General features: G+C 42.5%; 1 protein-coding gene across 2 annotated transcripts in view; it reads left to right on the top strand.

Moving 5' to 3' along the window:
* Positions 1-21,422, top strand: part of DMXL2 (Dmx like 2) — a 66,009-nt gene extending 44,587 nt beyond the window's left edge. Inside the window, exons 29-44 of one of the 2 annotated variants that reach the window (XM_063314534.1) lie at positions 423-604; positions 967-1,097; positions 2,021-2,106; positions 3,884-4,085; positions 4,857-4,974; positions 6,418-6,483; positions 6,874-6,960; positions 7,064-7,185; positions 7,695-7,848; positions 10,824-10,884; positions 11,227-11,354; positions 12,719-12,796; positions 13,796-13,887; positions 13,990-14,042; positions 17,092-17,309; positions 19,597-21,422. In XM_063314534.1, coding sequence (XP_063170604.1) covers positions 423-604; positions 967-1,097; positions 2,021-2,106; positions 3,884-4,085; positions 4,857-4,974; positions 6,418-6,483; positions 6,874-6,960; positions 7,064-7,185; positions 7,695-7,848; positions 10,824-10,884; positions 11,227-11,354; positions 12,719-12,796; positions 13,796-13,887; positions 13,990-14,042; positions 17,092-17,309; positions 19,597-19,806 — 1,988 coding nt within the window. In that variant the 3' untranslated portion in view covers positions 19,807-21,422. The remainder of the gene's footprint in view (positions 1-422; positions 605-966; positions 1,098-2,020; positions 2,107-3,883; positions 4,086-4,856; positions 4,975-6,417; positions 6,484-6,873; positions 6,961-7,063; positions 7,186-7,694; positions 7,849-10,823; positions 10,885-11,226; positions 11,355-12,718; positions 12,797-13,795; positions 13,888-13,989; positions 14,043-17,091; positions 17,310-19,596) is intronic. The other variant, XM_063314535.1, reaches the window with a different exon arrangement.
* Positions 21,423-22,734: the final 1,312 nt, after the last annotated feature.

The raw sequence follows: 22,734 nt of genomic DNA, 5'->3' as shown, positions 1-22,734 counted from the left end.
GTTGATAGTTTGTTTTGGAAAGATCTGTATTTTTGAAATTTGAGCATGTTTGTTGTCAAATAATCTTCAGCACTGCCTAACCTATTTTTCCTGGAAAGAAAAGATTCCACTTTGTGTGGTTGAGATTGAACAAGTATTGATTATTCTCAAAAGGTTATATTGCAAGAATGCCCACAACTTCAGAGATCTGGTGGTTTTCTTTCCACTTCCTAGGCTCTGCCTGAAGATTACAATTACAAGATTACCTTTTTTAAAACAATGTTCTAAGCGTAGTTTCCATGTGACCTCTTTATATTTGCAGTTCAACGAGTTGTATTATGTGCACTCGTTTGAAAGACTGAAATTGACACCATGGAGTCAAAGATGAACATGCCAATTTGTCCTCAGGTATCGGTGTAGCTCTTTAAACTCTCTCTGTTTAGCCCCTCCAGTCCCTGCAGAAGAGACAGATAAGCATCGCCGGAGGTTCAACATGCGAATGCTAGTGCCTGGGAGACCCGTCAAGGAGAGCGTGGTCCCTCCCCCGGTCCCTGCAGAAAGACCTTCGTACAAAGAAAAATTCATCCCCCCAGAGCTCAGCATGTTAGACTATTTTGTGGCTAAGGTAAGCTCCCACTGAACATCAGAAGTAGGCCTGATTCAGTTCTGTGAATCAGGAAAACCAATCCATTTCCCTTCTGACCCTTCACAGAATCCAAAAAAGTAAGGGTTGGAAGATCATCCAACCCCTTCCTAATGTAGGAATCCATGATGGTGGCATCCCTGATGGTCATCCAGCTGTTGAAGGCGAGTCCACCATCTCCCAAGATACTTCTTCCACTGTTGAACAACTCTTCCCATTAGGAAATTTTTCATGACGTCGGAAATCCTCCTGTGTCTCTGCAGCGGAGCGACTCGTATGTGAATGAGATGTGGAGCATGATGGAAGAGCCCATTTTGAAGCCTCTCTTTGTCCTTCCTTTACAGCCCTTCCTTCCTTTTTCAGACAGTGGGGTGATGTACGATTCTGATGAAAGCATCCATAGCGAGGACGAAGACGAGGATGCTTTCCTCTCTGATACACAAATGCTGGAGCACAGGGATGGCAATTCGTACAGGTAGCACACCCCCAAGCTAGAACATTCAGAAGCACACCCGAGGCCTTCCATTGTTCTCCTGTTGCAAACAATGCATGCACTTGTCTTTCTAGCCCACCTTTGTGTTGTCATGGTATTTGGTGGTAGGAGTTGGAAACATGGCGCCTGTAGACATACGTGCATTTTGTAATCCTTGATTCAGTTCATGCTGGAAAGTCAGTGTCTTGTGCTTCTGACACACCTCACTCTCTTCCTCAAACTGTCTGGATGATGGGTTTAAGTTTTAGAACTACAGAGTTTCCTTTCTCAGTCCATGTACCAGAAGAGGATGATTTTTTAAAAAAAAAAATCTGGCTTTTTGGTTTTTAGTTATTAAGATACAGTGAAAAGATCACATCCTTTTGATGCTTGTATAAAACTTCGTATTTTGCTATAGCCATGTAGGCAGTCCTCACTTGACAACCCTTTGTTTAGTGACAGTTTGGACTTACAATAGTGTTGAAAAAATGACAACCGGTTCTCACACTTATGACTGTCGCAGTGTCCCCGTGGTCACGTGATCACAATCTGGGTGCTTGGCAACCAGTTCGCATTTATGACCGTCGCAGCATCCCATGGTCACATGATCTCCATTTTTGATCTTCTTGGCCAGCTTCTGGCAAGCAAAATCAGTGGGGAACCACGTGATTCACTTAATGACCACATGGTTCACTTAACACCCACAGTGATTCGCTTAACAACCACAAAAAAGGTCATAAAATCAGATTAGATTTTCTTAATGACCTCTTCGCTTAGCAACCAAAATCTAACCTTAATACTCAATTTCTTCCTTTTTTATTATTATTTTTTTTCTTTTAAAATGTGGTTAGGGTGATGAATACTGTATATATCTGATTTTTTTCCCCCTCACTGAATTAAAAATTTGCATTTCCTCTTTTCTGCAGCTGGGCTCTTATCCATTTGGCAATGGTAAAACTTGCTCTGAACAATATTAAGAACTTTTTCCCCATTACTGGCTTAGAACTATCTGGTGAGTTGCATTATCCTTTTGATGATCCGATGCACGTGCTTTCCGTTCTTCAACCTGACAACTTAAAAATAATGAATTCAGTGGAGTGTGTGCATTTGTTTTTGTTAGTCCTAAATTATGCTCATCCCAACACCATCCTGAAGACCAGATTAATCTGCAAAGTAGAACAAACGCAAAATAATGGAGAAGACGTGAGGCAGAGGTAACTGCAAAGGGGGTCAAAAAAGTCAAGATGGCAGCCGCAACTGGATGATCAAACCCCTATCCCTTATTTACATGGATGGTGTGTTTAATGCACATTAAAAAGTGTTTGGGTCACGGCTATCGTGGCCCCATGCTGGTCACGGCCATCATCTTGACTTTTTGGACACACAGGCACAAAGATGCAACAAAACATCCACTAGTACAGTAATCAGCTGTGTATTTGGAAAGAGCCCCTAACATTAAAAGAATTCCAGGAACAAAAGGAGAACGAAGGAGAACGAAGCTTGAACTGGACAGGGAAGGGAAAAATATCCCCAAAGCCATAAATAAGCCTTGTCTGGCATCCGAGATAATTTTTTTAAGTGGGTTTCAGAATTCCTTCTGGTTTATGAGGGGATGATCCACATGACCAGCTTGCCCCAAAGGGTGGCTTTGAGCCAGTGACTGTTGGTCTCTCCCTGTGATGGAATGGGAGGGTGACCTTGGAAGTCAGGGGAAGAGATGCCACCTAGGGAACAATCAGATAAAAGTGAAAGGAGCCCGCAACTTGCTGGATTGATGTCAGCCCTCCCAGGTCAACCAGACAGGAAACACGACCAGATGAGCTAATTCTACTTTATTGTAAGGCTACATTGACAGAATCTTGCAAGTCCGAAAGTACAAGCCTCTCGCCCTTCCTATTTACTGCCTGAGTAGTTAGGACACATCCTTCCTAAGTTTCTTTCTCTGGCTGTTAGTCTGTTGCAGGCTCCTTCCTCCTTTATCTGATCATTCCCTAGGCAGCATCTCTTTCCCCCCTCCCCGTCTTCCAAGGTCACCCTCCCATTCCATCATACTCCCTGTACCCAGCAAACTGGGAACGTCACCTCTGCCCATCTTTCTGCTATATGTCCACAGGATGGTTTTCTGACTTGAGCCACTGAAGCGGAACCATGGTTTATTTTGTTGTAGGCAAACCCTCCATTCCAGTTGGCTGCTGTGATCTGTGGCAGCAAGGCCCTTCCCTTCCCAACACTGATCACTACCCTCCATGGCCAGTTGTTTTTTTGTTTTAATAGTTTCATCCCTCGAACATTGAAGAGCTGCCCCCCCCCTTTTTTTAACAAGTCTGTTGATGAAACAGTGAAACAATAGGCCTGATTTTTTTTCCAGATTCACTGGCGGAACATTAAAACATCTACCCTTTTTTTTCCAAACCAGTTGAACTTGATCAGAGTTTTGCCACTTTCCCCTTCTAGCTCAAGTTACTAGAAAAAATGGTCAAACTGGTGTTTCCTTTTTCTTTTGGACCAGTCTAGGAAAGGTAACGAATCTAGGGAAATCAACCCATTAGTGGCTGTGGTAAACCTGGATAGAAAATTGGGCCATCACAGCAACCAAAGCAGAGGAAGGAGTAGAAATCCAGAAAGAACTTTCATAAGCCAAGTTTATTTCAAACTGATTTATACATGAAAGGGAAATAACTTGAGGCTGCAGAGTGGAAAAGCCCTGAATCTTCCTTAAAATTAGGTATCCAGAACCAGATGTGTGTTTTGTTTGGGATAAACAAACAGCAAAAATGTTCATGTTTCAGAGCTCCCCGTCACATCACCTCTGGGTACTGCTGTGATTAAAAATTTGGAAAATTGGGAACAGATCCTGCAAGAAAGAATGAACCGCTTTGAAGGTCCCCCACCAGATTACATCAGTACCTGTTTCCCTGAACTTGGGATGGGAGCCGGAGCAGCGGCGGCCCGAATCAAAGCCATGGTTGATCCCGAAAACACACCATTTAAGTATGAAACTTTTTATTTTAAAGGAGGAGGGACATTTGAGGCTGGTTTTCCAGATGTGTCAAGACTCCAAGTTCCAGATTTCCTAGCTGACCTGGCGATGGCCATTTTCTCAGCACATCTGGAAGGGACTCTTTGGGGAAGTCTGTTCTAAGCTTTGATGAGAATCAGTGCTCTCCAACCATTTTTCCCCAGATGTATTGGAGATGCAGCTTCCAGAATTCCAATTAGCATGGCCTTTGACCACAGTGGCTAGAAATACTGAGAAGTGTGGGTGGTCTCAACACATTAGGAGGGTGCCAGATCGAGGAAAATTGACCTAGGTTTCCAAGAACATTTGAACGCTCAATTTGCAGTAACCTAACTCTTTTACTAGCAGATGTAAAGACATTCTTTAATGAATACAGGTCATTAAAGTCATTCGTTCAGGGAAACTCTTCGTAGTCAATCCCACTCTGGGGTTACTTAGAACTTAGCAGCTTTGATCTTTTGTGAAACTACAACCTTCTTGATCTTGTGCAGGCAGGATCCTAATTTTTTGACCTAATTACTTCCAGTTGTTTAATGTCTTGTTCAGCGGTGGATAACAGCTTCTTAGAAGAGACGTTTCCAAAGAAAAAATGGTGTTTTTTACAGCAAAAAAATAAGGACCATCCATCTTAAGAATTTGTGACAATTTGTAACAGTGTTTTATTCTGATTCTATCCTTTCTTGGCATGATTAAAGAAATAAAATACCATGGTGACACCTTCTCTTCCTTCCACCATCTCATAGATCAAAAGATTATTCAGCATTGCCAGCTAAGAGACTGTGGCATTTTCTGGTGAAACAAGAATTATTGCAGGATACTTTCATTCGATACACATTCACCAAGAAAAGAAAACAAAGTGAGGTTAGTGAAAGAAGTTGAAGTATTAAGTTCTGTTTTGCAGTGACATTTGGTTTTATCCTTATTTGTAGCAATTGCTGTTCATTTTAATTTTGTTTTGGCAAATTCCCAACCTGTTGCCCTCCAGCTATTTTGGACATAATGCAGCTGTATCCTCGGTCTTCCCTGATAGGTTATAAGATAGGAAATGGGCTTGCGAGTATTAGAAGCATTTATTATCCCTAGTTTTCATTAGATGTGCAGTACTAAACTTTCTGTCAGTCAGTGCTGGTTGATGTGGTAATAGAGCCAGGAAACAATATCTGAGAATTTCTGATTGGTATTGATATCCTATGATTTAAAAGAAAAAAGAAAAAAGTTTTCCTTCCAGCAATCTTCAGAAGTTTTTTCATGGTTTTGCTCCAGTCATCCTGTTGCAAGTGATGCATTTATATGGCATCACCGGATTAAAGATAATACGGAAATCATAGATCTTAATGGAAGGCCTCCTTGTGAATCTTGATGGTTGTATGCATCTGAGCTAGGTTGGTTAGGAGAAGAAATACTGGCCAAAGTCACTGAGGTAGAGCCACACAAGAACTTTGGGATCTCCGAACGCTCACCTTAAAATAAATTATAATAAATGCTTACAGTGGCAATGCCTGAATAGCTCAACCATAACGTTTGGCAGTCAGGAACGTGGAGTGTTTGGTTTGTTGGCTTAGTTTATCCAGTTTGGGGCACTCAACACGCTTTCAGTTTCAGAAATAAATAATGTATTCATCTTACATTTATTTAGGATGAAGCTTCCTTTTTTAGCAATCCACAGTTTGAGTAAAACATGGTCAGTAGAGATACTGGTTCAAATGATGTTACCCTCTTTGTTCCTATATTAAAAAGGAAGAAGGTTGATGGATATGATGTGCCCATATGTTGGGCAAATACACCTGGCAAAGATTGGGAAACTAGAGGTGTTCCTCAATAACTCCCAATAGTCCTTGCCAGCCTGGCCATTAGTGAGGGATGCTAGAGTTCAGCAACATCTGGAGGCCTAAAACTCATCCTTCCCCCATCCAGATGAGTGATGTTCCATGCTGCGGAACGTTGGTTTGATGGAAATTGGTTTGATGGACAGTGCTGCATCCTGCACGCGATCCATTCTCAGAACAAAAAAATTGGGCTTAAAATATCCTGCTAAAATGAAATTGGCCCATGTTATTTTGCTTTGCTTTGCTTATTGCATCCTATGAGTTTGCATTCATCCACCTGGCATTGCTTTCAGAATAAATCCATTTCAGCCCCCTTCTCCTTAAAAAAAAAAAAGCCATGGTCATCAAGAACATATATTATGAAGGACAAGGTGTTCACTTAACCATTGACATGGAAGGTTTTTCATTTTTTTTTCTTTATATATATGTGTGTGTTTGTGCATGTGTTTTTCATCTGTGACTGTGTGCTGTTGTGTAGTCTGTAGAAGACCGTGAGGAGCAGGTCACAAAACAGAGCAGCATAGCAGAAGATGGCAAAGCCAAGGTATTATCCCATCTCCCTAAATGTTTACTATAATTTAAAAAAAAACTACACTGAGGCTCACTCTCCTGCCTTTCTTTTCCTAATGCAAAAATAACAAGCGCACTGAGACTCTCCCCCAGATGTTTAACCTGCTCTACTAACAGCTGGAGGTGATACAAGTGGGGCCATGTGGAAACCAAGGATCAAGTCCTCTGTGTACCAGCCTGCATGCTGGAGCACGGGATGGAAATTTCTTGGCTTCAGAGGAATGCGTGTAGTGGAAAGACACATTTCTCTGAAAAAGAGCCATGCTTGCTGGGCTTCTCTTGAATGCTTCTTTCTAGCTCGTTCACTCACTTCTGTGCCATGTCTTAATGACCTGTTGCGAAGGATGGTTTCCATGTTTTCCAGGTGGAGGCAGAACTTGGCTACCCAGGAGGAAGAGCCAAAATTATACACAAGGAATCGGATATGATCCTGGCATTTGCAGTGAATAAGGTAATGCCTTTGGAATGCTGCTGCCTTCGTTGCATTAACCTTTTGCTTAACTTAAGGCCTCTAACACCTAAGCTTTGGCCCGGGGGGGCGGGGTTTTGTGCAGGCAAACATCAATGAGATCGTTTTAGCTTCTACCCACGATGTGCAAGAACTGGACGTGTCCGCTCTCTTGGCCGCGCAGCCCTACATATGGATTGGAGAAGAGTGTGACCGGGAATCAAAAAGGTTGGATGGTCTCACTGGCTTTTATTTATTGATGTTATCGTTAGGGACCCCTCCCCCTGTCCTTCATGGAGCTCAGGGGAAGGCCTCTCCTCCTTTGGCCAACCCTATAGGGTAGCTTGGCCTCCTGGTCAGCCCACCAGTTCCATGGTCAAGCAGAAACCGAACCCAGTTCTCCCCAGTTGCGGTCCAGCTTCTTAGCCCTTACAAGTCTTAAGAGAAATCTAACTAATTCTTAAAGTGCAAAAGATACAACTTTCCAATCTTTTCTGTTTCGTCTATCAAGTTGCGTCTTTGTTCTACTCTTGCTGTGCCTCCTCTCTTCCCCCAAAACTTAATTTTGGTCCAGATTAAACATCGTTCCTTTGTTTTCCTGAGTTGTCCGTTTTTTCAAAGATGCTAAGCATCGCTTAGGCCAGTGAGGTCTCACCAGTCACTGAATGTTCGGTTTTGGTACTCTTTCGATCTCAGCTGTGTAAGATTCCAATACCCTATTTTCACCTTTTTTGTAGTTCAGATGACGTTGATTTTCGTGGTTCCACCACAACACTTACACAGTCTAGCGCTGCATCTTTTGCAGTGGCTCAGATGCAGCACGTTTCAAACCTGTCAACTTCGTCAGTGCCGTGGCTGGGCAGTGGGCAGACTAGTACTGGAGCTGGTATAGTAAGTAACTTCACCTTTGCACATTCTCCTCCATTTTAGTACCATCAGATATTTTGTCTTTTCATCTCCTTTCCACAAATGAGAAAAGAAACTGGTACAATGACCACTGGGAAGGTAAATCTCCCTCAAGTCAACCTCCAGTCCTGATTTCAACCTTACCAGGTAGACCAGACAGGAAACAACACCCCAGATGAGCTAATTCTACTTTATTGTAAGGCTACATTAACAGAATCTTGCAAGTCTGAAAGTACAATTCTCCCGCCGTCTCCTTTACAGCCCAAGAAACTAAAGAGGGTCCCTTCCGAGTCTCTTTCTCCTTCTATTATGCAGCTGTGGGCTGTGCCTTCTCTTATCTGACTTCCCTAGGCAGCATCTCTTTGTCCCATCTCCCAAGGTCCCACATACCATTACATCTGATGACCCATGTATTTTTTCTTGGCATCAATGTAAAAGAGGTTTACCAAAGACTTCTTCCATTTTTTTGAATTCCCAGTCCGACCCAGGGATATCCAAGCACTTACCAGTCAAATCAAATCAAAACCTTTATTATAGCCTTTAGGGCAGAGAACACTACAATAAAAATACATAAACCTATAATTACGAAGTCTTATTAATAAAATTAAAAGGAAACATAAAATACAATAACATTACCTAAAAATACACTAATATAGTAACAATAATACACATAACAGTGGCGATCACCAAAATTTGTACTAATCATCAGTTGTTGGTGGGATGGATAGAACAAATGGGGGTACAAAATTGGGCAACCTGGAAAGATACATCAGAATCCTGGTCAGATAGAAGAAGTGACAGATAAGCATCGTGGGTAGCGTCAGCCTTACCAGGTGGATCAGACAGGAAACACGGCCAGATGAGCTAAATCTACTTTATTGTAAGGCTGCATTAAAAGAATCTTGCAAGTCTGAAAGTACAATTCTCCCACCGTCTCCTTTACAGCCTGAAGAATTAGGGCAGGGCTCTTCCGAGCCTCTTGCCCCACTCACTATCCAGCTGCGGACTAAGCTGTCTCTTATCTGGCCGTTCCATAGGCAGTGTCTCCAGGCCCAGTCTCCCAGGATTGGTCCCTCATACCATTACAGGTAGTTCTTTAAAATGAGATAGGTATGTGTCTTCTGGGATTCCCTGTATAGAGAACCACAAAGGAGCTTGTGGCTTAGGGATTCCACAGAGCCATCTCCACGGGGGCATAAATGCTGCTGGAAAGGAACATTTGTATACCGCCCCCATGGGTCTGCAGAGGGCAGTGCATCAATCTGATCCTGTTATCTCATTGGAATTTGAAGTGCTGTCACATGATGTACATTTAGTAGCCACTAGATGGCAGTAAATGCCAGATTTTTTTCTTTTATGGTTGGCGTTCCTGTCTTGGTTATTTAACACTTTGCTTGTGTTAACAGAATCCAAAATTCAGAATGCATTTCTGTATGTTCATCCCTAAGCTGTTCATGTCTTTGCTGCTTAAAAGCTCAAGTAATCTCAGCTGGGTTTTAAAATATTTCAGTTGCACAGTTACCTGGTGGGAGAGTGACATTTTGCACGCAACTCATAGGATCACTACAGTGAAAACTCTTGTCTGAAACTTAGGGCATTGCTGGCAGTGATTGTCAGCATCCTGGCTTAGATGAGCTTGGTTAGCTTTTTCTGCCCCATAACTTGCCCAGTAATAACATATGGCTGCGAGAGCTGGACCATAAGGAAGGCTGAGAGAAGGAAGATCGATGCTTTTGAACTGTGGTGCTGGAGGAAAATTCTGAGAGTGCCTTGGACTGCAAGAAGATCAAACCAGTCCATCCTCCAGGAAATGAAGCCAGACTGCTCACTTGAGGGAACGATATTCAAGGCCAAACTGAAATACTTTGGCCACATAATGAGAAGACAGGACACCCTGGAGAAGGTGCTGATGCTAGGGAGAGTGGAGGGCAAAAGGAAGAGGGGCCGACCAAGGGCAAGGTGGATGGATGATATTCTAGAGGTGACGGACTCGTCCCTGGGGGAGCTGGGGGTGTTGACGACCGACAGGAAGCTCTGGCGTGGGCTGGTCCATGAAGTCACGAAGAGTCGGAAGCGACTAAATGAATAAACAACAACGAACTTGCCCATGGAAAGTTGGATAAATGGCCCAATCTCACAGATCGAATAGGTACTCCACCACCAAGTTGCAAAGTTACAGCCCACCATTCTGGATAGAACAGACTTTTATTTATATAGATATAGATACAGATAGATACAGATGCAGATACATTTTTAAAAGTTTTAACAGCAGTAACAAGAACAAACACAAACTAAAAAAGAACAGAGAAAATGAAAAAGGGAGAAATAAAGTGAAAGAAAAAAAAAAGTAGAAGAAAGAAAAAAGAGAGAAAGATATAAAAAAAGATATAAAGAAGTGGCTTCCAATATTCTTCACAGCAGTTATAAGTACGATTACCCACCAGGGAGGAAGGGTTGTTGAAATTGACAGAACTTGCTGAGATGGACAAACTGACTTCTTTGATTAGAGAAACGACAATATCTACATTTATTGGTGACTGGAAACCCCTTATGGGCTTTTTGCGTAAAAACGAAGAAAATGAGCTTGTGATTTATGGTTCTGATGATTAGACAGGATAGATTATAGAAAGGAGTGGGTCATGATGTAACTGTAGAGAGAGGGCTTAAAATGTAATTGTACTTAGGAATGGTCTAGACATTTTGTCCACGCTCCTGCAAAAGATCCCCCTTGCCCCTCCCCTCCTACCCACCCTAATGCAAAAAATCTGGGATGTTGCTTTGATGCTTCGGTGGAGCATGTTTGATCAGCAGTAAATGGCCCCAAGATCCAGTTTGGTGTACATCGGAAATTCAATATTAACCATTGCAAGGACATACACTTTTTTTGCCGTGAAAGCTAGCTGTTCTGTTGGCTGTGGAGCAACAAAGCTGACTGTGAATTTAATTACTTTTACCTGCAGCTCATCAAACGGAATTTGAACAACGTCAAAAGAATGACATCTCACCCAGTCCATCAATATTGTAAGTACTTTTCTGATTGACAGCTTGAACGGCAGAGGGATAGTATAGGATGGCGACGAAAGGGTCAAACCTAAACCCAGAGAGCCATTTGATCATAGAGCTCATTGGGTGGCCTGGGACCAATCACCTTCTTTCATCTCAGTCTACTTCATAGGGATCAAATCGGGGAACTCCATGTAGGCCACCATTAAATCTTGCAGAAAAGGTGGAATATCAGTTCAATTAATTCTAGCAATCTAAGGAAGGGCCTTGAAGATGAGACCTGTTCACATGTCTCCTTCCCTTTCACTAATTATGTGTTAAGAACAACTTCTTGTTTTTGCACTTGGGGTGGCTTTCCAGATCTTACGGGAGCCCAGGATGGCAGCGTCCGAATGTTCGAATGGACCAGACCCCAGCAGTTGGTATGCTTCCGGCAAGCAGGCAACGCCAGGGTTACTAGAATGTATTTCAATTCTCAGGGCAATAAGGTAAGGGCTTTCAGTTGCAAAACAGTTATAGAGGCTTTAAGACAGACAGACAGAGACTCTGTTACATACCCTGGACAAAGGTTAGGACAATAGCTGAGCAGAAAGGACCCTTTGAAATGCTCTGGCAGAGAAGGTAGTTGGATTTCTCCCCATTTCTCAGCTGGAAGGGGAAATTCTCCAGCAAGACAGCTCTCCCCACCACCACCCACCACCACTGTAATAAGAGGGCTTCTAAGAGGAGTTGACTGCTGATGCCTTCCTTGGGAGGAGTTGAAAGGAAAATGAGTAGCCGGGGAAGCTGCAGACCCCTCGGGGGGTGGGGGGGAGGCGGGAATGGGACACTCAAAGCTAGGACAATATCTCCCCCAGCCCTTGATCAGACATCACCACAAAAATCATCAGTGCTCTGTTGGTGGACTTTGCAGGCATCTCTGGCAGCCCGTTGTGGGCAACCAGATGTTCTTCTAGATGAACCTTTGGGCTGCCCCAGTAAGCTCCTCATTAGATTGCTGTGCTGAGCAGAGGACTTCTCACCTCTGAGAGAGGCTATAAATACCTATTAAATTGTATGTGCATCTGTGAGTAGGTTCCTGGGCCCAGCTGGAAAATTATAGTCCCTTCTGTGTGCACTGAGAAGAAAAGGTGTGAAAAGGGGAAAGATTGTGAATGCTAAGAATACTGATTCAGAAACAATATAGGGCCCCTGCGTGCTGCGGAGATGGGGTTGGCCTCCTTATTCAGCAAAAGTTGTTAAAAGAAACCTGGTTTCACATTAAGTGAATAGCCAGAAACTCAATACGGGAAGAAAACCCTTTTTAACTGCTTGGTTACTCCTTCTTTGATGGAGCAATTAAAGCACGGTGTCTTGTTAGGCCAACCCCATCTCTGCAGCACTCAGACACCATGCTTTACTTTCTGGCTATTACATTTAATGCTAAACCTGTTGTTTTTTAAGCACCTTTTGTGGCCTGGAGAAGGCTGAAAATCACTGAGATTTTTGGCAGGAGTGGGCAGGGCCAGACCTGAGAAACATCATTGCAAGGATGTTTGCTCCAAGTTCTCCCTAGGGCAAAGTTGATAACGATCAGTGATGGCCTGAGGCCCACAGGCTGAAGAACATGCTCTGAGCCATAAACCAACCAACCACATTGTGGTATAACATATAGAGGATGAACCCAGCACTGCAGTCAATGATAGGGACCCTAGATGTATTTGTTGGCCATGATCAATAGTTAGAAATAGGTCCCACTGTTGATTAAAAAAAAAAAGTATTAGTAAAATTGCCCTTGATGATTGAACATTTATGAGTGGCTCTTTGGAACGTTGTCACAGAGCCACTAATGTGTGAAATTTGTCTCTTACAGTGTGGGGTAGCTGATGGAGAGGGATTCTTAAGTATTTGGCAAGTAAACCAAATTTCAAGTAATCCTAAACCCTATCTGGTAAGTAATCAGGAGAATTCTGCACGTTTTTTATTTTCTGCTTGTCTCTTTTGACTGAGGTGGACATCAGCTGGATCAGGAAAGTAAGATTGCTGGGCAATTTGTATCAAATCAGTATCGTTTTCTGACACACACACACCCCGTGTAAGAACCATATAAATCCCCCCTACCCACTCTCTAAGCTGTTGGAATCTAATACTAAATCAAATGTAGATGCATACTTATATATGTAGTTTAAACTACGCTCTGGTGGCTTCTTGGAACAGCAGGTAATTAGCTGTTACTTTGAATTCCATTCTGTCCCATCTGATCAAGTGTCCGTCTGATGGACTTTGGAGGTCAGAAGTCAGTTTTGGAGACTATGCCTGGCCTAGTGAAGTAAAGCTATACTCGAAGGTGCCCTCCTTTAATTGAAAGCTTGTTGATAGGGCTGTGAAGATCTAGAGAAGCAAAAACTTGGAAAAATTCAAAGGAGGGAAGGAACAACCCACCCAACATCGGAAGAAAAATGTTATTTCTCATGGGGGGGGGGTTGCCTCCCCCCTCCCCCATTCTTTGCTTGCTTGCTTGATCTATCTGTCTGTCTGTCTGTCTATCTGGGCTTTCATAACTCTACTTAGGGATCCTGTCTGCTACAAAACTTACAGCTGGCTAATTGTGCACTGATTTATAATCCTTGAAATCAATTTAGATAGCACACAGAGATGAGGAAAACATCTTGTCCTTTCCAAGTGTCATGTTTTAATTAGATTGCTGTCCTCTTAGCAATTGCAAAAAAAAAGATTATAATTATAAATAAAAGTGTTAATTAAGCTCCTTTTCGTTTCCTGCATTTTACAGCTGATAATATACTGGCAATTTTTAACTCTAATGGGTTTTCCAGCTGTTTGGCTTGAGAAGATATGATTGCTGGACAGCCTGAACTTAGTATTGGCACTTCGTACCGTACCACTGATCACCCTGTGCCTGTTGCTGTTCTTGTTTTGTTTTTTTTAACAGAGCTGGCAGTGCCACAGCAAAACCACGAGTGACTTTGCCTTCATTACCTCTTCGAGTCTAGTAGCCACATCTGGACAGTCCAACGACAACCGGTGTGTTCAGAAAATAAAGTGCAGGGAGGCCAGTCATCCAACATGGGCTTGGTGGCTATTGAGTACTAACCGTGTTTTTCATGGGTATCCTTTCTTCTACAGAAATGTGTGCTTGTGGGACACCTTGGTGTCATCATCTAACAGCCTCATACATGGTAGGTTTCTTGTCATATATCTTGACGTAAGTATATGATGTAATCCCAGGACCCAAAATGAATCCTATGCTATTCAATCTTTCTGAAGGGCACAGAGGGAAGCCTTGCTTTGTTCTCAGCCGGATAGCTTATGACGATTTTCAGTCAAGACTGGCTGTTTTCTTCAAGCTGTGTTTCCCCTATTCACTCACATGTCATCAGTGAGGCCCTAGTCAGCTGAAGCTCTCGAAAAAGCTGATTTTAGCCACAAGCTCTAAAAATCCAGTGCCTTCTTCCCTATGACTTGCCGTATGCAGTTTTGATCATTAATGGAGGGCTTGCTCTAATGCCGTTGGTAATCAAGTCAGCTCTGTGATGAGCAGGGCCTTCTCAGCAGCTGCTCCCACACCCTCCTGCCTCCTTAGGCGTGTCAGGTCATTTAGTTACAGAGAAACTGCTGTTGTTATTCTTGCCAGCATTTGAGGACAAGTAGCATTTGTTTAGGTCTGGAAGCTGGGCAGAATTGGACGTGGGAGACATCCAGTTCTGTAGGAAATTCCACAGCATTTGGCTAGACTTGGAAGTCAAAAAGTATCTCAGAAGAAAGCAGTGGGAAACTATTTCCATCATTTAGATTATTTGCAAAATAATTCTACAGGCGTCTTCTCAGCAGTGTCCTATGGAGTCTTAAGGGACATGCAGCAGAGAATGGGGCCCAGGATTGCAACTTCAATTACAGGTAGTCCTCACTTAACAGCCATTCGTTTAGTGACAGTTCGGACTTAACGACAGTGCTGGGAAAAACCAACTTACGACCGTTGCAGCGTCCCCGCAGTCACATGATCACGATTTGGGTCCTTGGCAACTGGTTCACATTTGTGACTGTCATGGCATCCCTTGGTCACATGATTGCCATTTTCTACCTTCCTGGACAGCTTCTGGCAAGCAAAATCAATGGAGAAACCACCCAATTCATTTAACAACCACATGGTTTGCATAACACCCGCAGCAATACGCTTAATGACCGCCACACAAAAGGTCATAAAATCGGGTCGGATTAGCTTAATGACCGCTTTGCTTAGCAACGAAAATTCTGGTCCCAATTGTGGTTGTTAAGCAAGGATTACCCGTAGATCTAATTGACTAAGAAGCTATCTCTGATCTGGGTGGAACGGTGGAGTGTTCTCAACCTTTATTCATTTTATGAAGCATCCTGGATGGGTGTTTTTGTGTGCTGCTTTTGGGGCATCTGGCATCTAAAAACAAATACTTACTCTGCATTTGGCTAAAGACTTCCCCAGATCCCGTATCAGTCAGTGTGAGAGGATTGCTTCCCAGTTCTGAACTTATACTGCAAATCAAGCATGGGATTCCTCTTTTCCCAAATTGGCTTATAATTGTATGACAGCCCTAAATGGATAGTCATTGTTGCTTTGATGTAATTTCAGGCTGCCCTGCTGTTTCTTCAGCAGTTTGGGGGCATATAAATCCTCCCAACTCAATAGGATATGTTTTAAAACTTTATTGTAGGACTTGGCACACACCTATCGCCCCCTCTCCTCTCCTCTCCTCTCCTCTCCCGGAGCAAGCCGTTACTTCCTGCCCCCCAGCGTCTCTTCTGCAGAACGAAATGGCCTCAAGAGCTTGCAGAATTTGCCCATCCCTGAGCTAGACTAAACATGAGCTAATCAGCATGATAAGAGCCCAAGCCTGGCTAAACATGGAGGAGGAGGTAGTCTCCAGCACAATCATCTGTGCATGGCCAGAGAATGTTTAAAAGTTACGAGAGCAACCAGGTGTCCCAGGAAAAGATGGCTTTTCTTCTGAAGATGCAGAGGAATTGGTAGCAGTAGCAGCAGAGTGGGCTCCAGGAATAAGCTCCCTCTTCATTGATAGCAACTCTTTCAATTAAGTCCTCTTGGATTTTATATTTATTTATTGCATTTTATATTTGTAATGTGTTCGATTTTTATGAGATTTTAACGTTTATGGTTGTAGTTCGATTTTATTGTAAACCGCCCAATGTCCCTCTTTTGGGGGAGATGGGCGGTAATAAAATTTGAACTGTAAATAAATAAATAAATTACATGTTGACCCTTTTTCTTTAAAAAAAAACAGAGTTGGCAGGCTTTACCCTGAGGCAGAAATGTATAGTATTAGAATACATTCCTTTAAGCATCGTGGTCACTTACGAGGCAAATCCATTTTTTAATTGTTCATTTTTCTTGCTCCCTGACTGGCCTGGAATGTGCATTTTGGCAAATTAGAAGAAAGAAGAGTATAAAATCTTACTGATGCAGCAAATAATTACATAATTATGTAACTTCAACAATCTGAAAGCATTCCCCCTCCCCAAATATTGGTTACCCGTTTTTTTCTATCTGCCAGCAAGTAGAATTGCTTTCTGAATGTAACCAAGTTCACAAAGTATCCTAAGCCATCAAGTGGGCTTGCTTCTTTGTAGATTTGTATGTTGTGTGAATCCTGGCCCACTAGTTAGTTAAACATGATCTATGGCTTAGCACGTTGTATGAACCCAGAAGACTATGGTTTAATCAATAAATAATGGCTAAACAAGCCGCATTGTATGAATATTGCCTCTGATTTACATTCCACATATATTTCAAAGAAGTCAGAAAAATAGATTGTTGGGAGAGATCATTTAGAAAATGGAAATACAGATTTCAGTGCTTGGGAATGCATGGATCAACCTTGGTCAACATGCTGCCCTCCAGATGTGTTAGGACTATCATCCACAGACTGTATGGTCCAATCATGCTGGTTAGGAAATTCTGCAGGTTGTTTTTCTAACATTTTTATTTATTTATTTATTTATTTATTTATCAAATTTTTATCAACGCCCATCTCCCCCTCAAGGAGGGCCTCTGAGCGGTTGTATCATTAACATATCTGAAGGATGCCAGGATGGGAAAAGCTGGTATAGATATAGTAGGGTTCTACCCACTTGGCTATTCCCGACTTCTCTTGTTCCCAAGTTACTCAGCTGAGGCACCCGTTGAGGCCAGTAACAATTTGTAAGAACTGCCTAGGTGTTTGTCTTTTCTCTTAGCCTTCACGTGCCATGACCATGGCGCCACAGTGCTTCAGTACGCACCAAAACATCAGCTGCTGATTTCCGGAGGCAGGAAAGGACACATCTCCATCTTTGATATCCGGCAAAGGCAGGCCCTTCACACATTTCAAGCGCATGATTCTGCAATCAAGGCCCTCACAGTGGACTCCTCAGAAGAGTGTTTCTGCACAGGTTCTGCAGAAGGCAATGTAAAGGTGAGCTTGTCCTCTTCCCTGCCCAGGAAAGGCAACAAGGCTGATCGAGGGCTGGAAGCCAAGTCATAGGAAGGGAGATTGAGGGAATTAGGAAAGTTTGGCTTTGAGAAGACCAGGGTGGCACTTTTCATGTCTCTGAAGGGATGGCCCACAGAAGAAGGTCAAGACTTCCTAACAGAAAGAGCAGTTTGATGGTGGAACTAATTGCAAGGAAGGTAGCAGCCTCCCCTTCTTTGCATATGTTCAAGCAGAGGCTGGGCAGGGCAGAGGTATTATTACAGAAGCAAATTCTAGTTGAACGTTAGGAAGAATGTCCTAAGTAGGAGCAGGTCAACAGAGGCTGCACAGCCACCCATCATGGACACTTTAATAGCAATTCCTGCGTGGAGTAGGGGGATGAGTTGGATAGTTTTATTAGGCCCTTCTAGGCTGCTGACTTACTAACACTTTGTGATTTCTAACTCAGTTTGCCCTGATGAATGTGGGTCCTATTATCCAAGATAAAGGCTGCCAAGAAAATGTTGAATTAGTCGCCTATTATAAAGCCTCACCTTGCTGGCGGTTCTTCCATTCAGAATCCTTGGCCAGCTATACAGCTGCCTCAACTTACAGTACCAAATACTTACTTTTTAATCTTAATTTTCACAGGTTGCATAGGCTTGAGTACAGTTCAAGGTGCTAGTTATCACCTATAAAGCCCTCCATGGCACTGGGCCTGGTTGTATAAGGGACCACCTATCTCCAATAGTTTCTGCCTGTCCCACAGGTTCTGATAAAGGCAACAGGCTCTGGGTCCTACTGATTAAACAGTCTCACCTGGTGGGATCCAGGAAACAGACCTTCTCTGTCAGGATGCCTGTTCAAAGGAACTCGGTTCCTCCTGAGATTTGCACAGCCCCCATCCTGGTCATATGGAAATGAGCTCTTGATTCCTGGGTCTACCCCCCAGGCCTAAAGTTAGAAAGGATGGCTGACCCTTGTGTTTTCCTTCCTTCCTTCGTTCCTTCCTTCCTTCCTTCCTCCCTCCCATCCGTCTTTTGACCTTTCTCAGCAATCTATTTCTTTTTTGTTGTTGTTGTTGTTGTTGTTTGCAGGAGTCATGACCACTTGGGGTGGCCTATGACTTTCATAAATAAATGAACTTGACAGAAGGAGAAAGTTGTTAAAATATATGGGGAGTAATCCTATCAACTGGACTTAATGAAGTGAAACCAATTTTATTTCTCTTTGATCTTCACCCTCAGACAAGGAAAAGCTGCAAATTCCTGAACTTGGATAAAAAAGAAACCTGAATATGTGGAACTGCCCTGTTTGTTAGGCTTCGAAACAGGAGTCCATATTGTGGTTTCTTTGAATTTGACCAGTGGTAAATTGTGTTTGTTAAACATGGTTTATGGCTCAACATGAGGTCTGGACCAATCCAGCAAACAATCGTTAAACAATAGAATACATGTAGCTCAGGGTTGAACTGTGCGATCCTTAGTGCTCTCTGAGCTTGGTTAACCAAACTCAGAGAGCACCAAGGACCCTACGGTAGTTAAACAACTCAGCTCCTAGATATCTCTCTAAAAGTGAAAGGTCCCCTGTGCAAGCACCGAGTCTTGTCTGACCCTTTGGGGGATGCTGCTTTCGCGTAGTATATACTACTATACTGTAGTAGTATATAGATATAGTAGTATATCTAGTATATACTACTAGTATATGCTATATACTACTAGTAGTATATACTACTACTATACTATAGTAGTATATATAGATATCTATCTATATACTACGAAAACTCTTGTGTCTGTTTGAAGCTGTAACCTTTAACAGGCCAAAACGGTGTGTCATAGGGCAACAATTTTTGAACCAAGGTACCTCAAACGGGCTAACTTACAGAATGCATCCGAAGTCCAGAACCCATGACTCCCATAGAATTGAAATTTGGCAAATTTTATAGAGCGTTTTATGACATAAAAATAGCATAAAACATTTTATGACCTAATGCAAAATGTCATAAAACATTTCCTGTGGTCAGCTCCTGATGTTTGACTGGGCTATACAGTTCAACATGGGCTATTTTCAAGGCAGATGCATATCTCCCTGAATTTTTAAGAACTCTTCCAGGGAAGGCAGTACATTAGAAGCTCTGCCATTGTGGAAGGCATTGAGGAATATGATAAGGAAATACAGTATCTCTGAAACGACCCAACAGGTCACATGTTGTCTAGTTGACGATAGGGATGGAGATGGAGATGGAAATGGAGATGGAGACATATATTTAAAAACCATTATTTTACTATAGGTCTGGAGACTAACTGGCTATGGTTTGATCCATTCCTTCAAACACGAACATGCTAAGCAGTCAATCTTCCGTAACCTGAGCACAGGCGTCCTGCAGATCGAAATGGCCCAAGGCAATCGCATTTTCTCCTGTGGAGCAGACGGTACCCTCAAGATGCGGGTTTTACCCAACGCTTTCAATATTCCCTCGAACCTGTGTGACATTATGTAGCCCTTGCAGCTGTCCCATCCGAAGAAGGCCTGACCTTCCATCAAGAGTTAAAGGAATGCTTCTCTATACTTGGCTTTCCAAGAAATTGTCGCAACATTTAATACCAGTATTTGAATTAACAGGAAGAGCAAGGTCTGGATTTACACACACACATTTGTATTGTTCCAAGCACTGCAGCGGTGCTAGGGGTGCACCAAGCAGAGGTTGGTGGGGAAAGCATGCCCTGTCTCAGAGTTAGATTTTCCAGGGGACCCGTAGCTGGCCTTCTGACTCAAGCCTTGTTCACTCACATAAGCCCAAAGAGGCTTACAGTCTTGTGGTTGCGGCAAATATCTAAAATAAGCTTTTTTTTTTTCAGTGTCCTTTGAACCGTCAAATCCTCCTCCCTCAATTGAAGCATGTCCATTTCTTTTCCAATTCTGAAAGGATGTAAGGATGTTTTGAGGGAGTGCAGTGTTTAGGGTATTATTTTTATTCGTAAAAATTTAGTTGGGTCATATAACTAACGACGATGTGATGAATGCACTATTTATGGGCTGATGTGCAATGAGGAACGGTTTGGTGGCTCTTGAGTTTTTTTTTATTTAATTCTGAGATCCTTCCCTCTCCTTCTCCAGTTCGTATCGATGCACAGCAGTACTGGGCTTCTCTACACGGCACAGTTCATGGAATCAATTTGTTTTTCTTAAATTGCATATTAATGTTGACCCCTTTGGACAGTAGGCATTTTGAAACATAGCATTGCCATCAAAAACAAAATCCTGGTGTTTCCATTTCCAGGCATATCTTTGTGCAATATTTAGCCCATATTTTGACATCAGTTACCTCATTTCTCCATGCCCTTGATGGAAAGAGCTGGGAATTAAGCACAGTAATGCTCTCAAGATGTGAAGGTTATAGCAAACATGATTGAGAAGACCCCTCCATCTTTGTTCTGAAGACTCTCCATCTCACACCACATTCTACTTGACGGATTCCTCCTTTTCCCCCCATTTATTTTCAGCCTTGCCGTTTGCATCAGGAATGTATTATGGGCACGAAAAGTTTGCAAGAAACCAGAGCTTATTTCTCATTGTTGGTTGAGTTTTATTTGGGCCAAGAAAAACACACACGTATACATACACACACACACACACAACACTTTACTAAATAATGCTGTGGGAGAATCCAGTAGCAAACCGATCCAATGCACATTTGAGATAAACATCAGCCTTCCACTTGGCCAGCTAGTAAAGAGTTGACAAATTCAAACCGATTTCCACAGCATATTGTATAAACTATGCAGAAGTCAATCTTGTTTGCTTGTAATATACTTGCTCTTGTTTGTCATATTTAGATGTATTTTTTCTCTCTTCCAAACAAGCCAACACATTCTTACTAAGATAAACAGCTGATGTCTGTGTATTTCAATGTTGATGAATTGTATTTTTTTTTTCCTCTCGTGTTTGTGTCTGTGCTGTACCGTACGAGAGAAACTGAAGATGATAGGATAAATTGCACCTTCGTCTAAAAGCAATTTTAACTGCAAGCTGTGAAGTATGTATATGAGAAGAAAGCAAATATCATTTGTTAGTTTTATCTTTGTAAGTTAAATAAATTCCTTTTATTTCACAGAACTCAGCTCAGGGGTGTATAGTTGGCATTTTAGCAGGAAGCTTTGGAATAGTTTAATACCAAGACCTGCTTTTGATGGGGTCCTTCTCGCCTAGAGAAAAAAAGTTAAATACTTTGGAAGCCCAGTCTGTTAATGGAATTCTTGCACCATTTTTATCTGCATGGGAGGTTTTGGGGGACAGAAACTTTCCTCTTATTAGGATAGCATTCTGACCTTAACACTTCTGCTTTTTATCAGCTTCTGACTGATACTGTGTTAATTTGAAATTCCTTCTCCTGGTGGTGGTATTTAGTTTTGGGGTGTGTGTTTTTTTTAAACACACAAATACAGCTAGGTGCTGGAGGAAAGAAATATGCAAGCCTGTGAGCAGAAAGCTTTCAGCCAGTCTAAAGCAGAGTTCTCTGAATATGGTACCTTCTAAACCAGTGTTTCTCAACCTTAGCAACTTTAAGACATGTGGACTTCAACTCCCAGAATTCCCAGCCAGACTTGCTGGGAGTTGAAGTTCACACATCTTCAAGTTGCTAAAGTTGAAAAACACTGCTCTGCATGCTTACTGGAGAATTCTGGGTCTTGTAGTCCCAGCCTCTTGGGAAGGAACCCAGCTGGGAAAGACTGGTCTGCAGCAACAGACAAGGTGATGGAAGTCCCAAACTGGTTTTTTGAAGTCATGGACGAGAAGTCCTTGCAAGAAAAATAGGTGAGGGAATTTGACCAAAGAAGTCCAGAATTGAGCATATCTTAAAGAGCCTCCTAACTGATACATGAAAGCCACTAGTTCTGTGTTTAACCCATGCAAGTACAACTGCATGGTGGGGAAGTTTGCTTTGACTGACCTGCTCCCATGCCCTGGGGTGGGAAGAGCACATTTATGCACAGCACTCCACTAATGCTTTAAGATTATTTCTTTTATCCCATCATAATCTTGGCTTTGCAGTTTGGCATGTGTGTGCGTGTGGCCTTTGCAGCAACACAAACAAAAAAAATACAGGGAGGCAAGGGAATATTGCGTACATTATTGGGCAACGTATGCCTGTCTTATACCATTTCCATATCAGGCAACAGTAGGATTACAGAGCATGTTAATACAAAATTCTTATTACGACTGCCTTAATAAGGGCTGATTGATTCGTCTCGTCTCTACAAACTGGGTCACAAGGTCATCAAACTTGCTCTGCCTCCCAGCACAGATCTCTTGAAAGGAAAGGCCCAATGTTAGGGCAATTCACTTCTAGCTTTGTGCAACTCAGGTTACAGAAATTGCAAACAAAACTCAAAAAAGTTCAGTAGGAAAAGAAACCCAACTTTTCTGA

The sequence above is a fragment of the Candoia aspera genome, chromosome 13 (assembly GCF_035149785.1).
Source record: "Candoia aspera isolate rCanAsp1 chromosome 13, rCanAsp1.hap2, whole genome shotgun sequence".
Taxonomy (NCBI): domain Eukaryota; kingdom Metazoa; phylum Chordata; class Lepidosauria; order Squamata; family Boidae; genus Candoia; species Candoia aspera.
The sequence above is the reverse complement of the archived record's forward strand: the minus strand, read 5'-3'. Positions and strand labels throughout refer to the sequence as shown.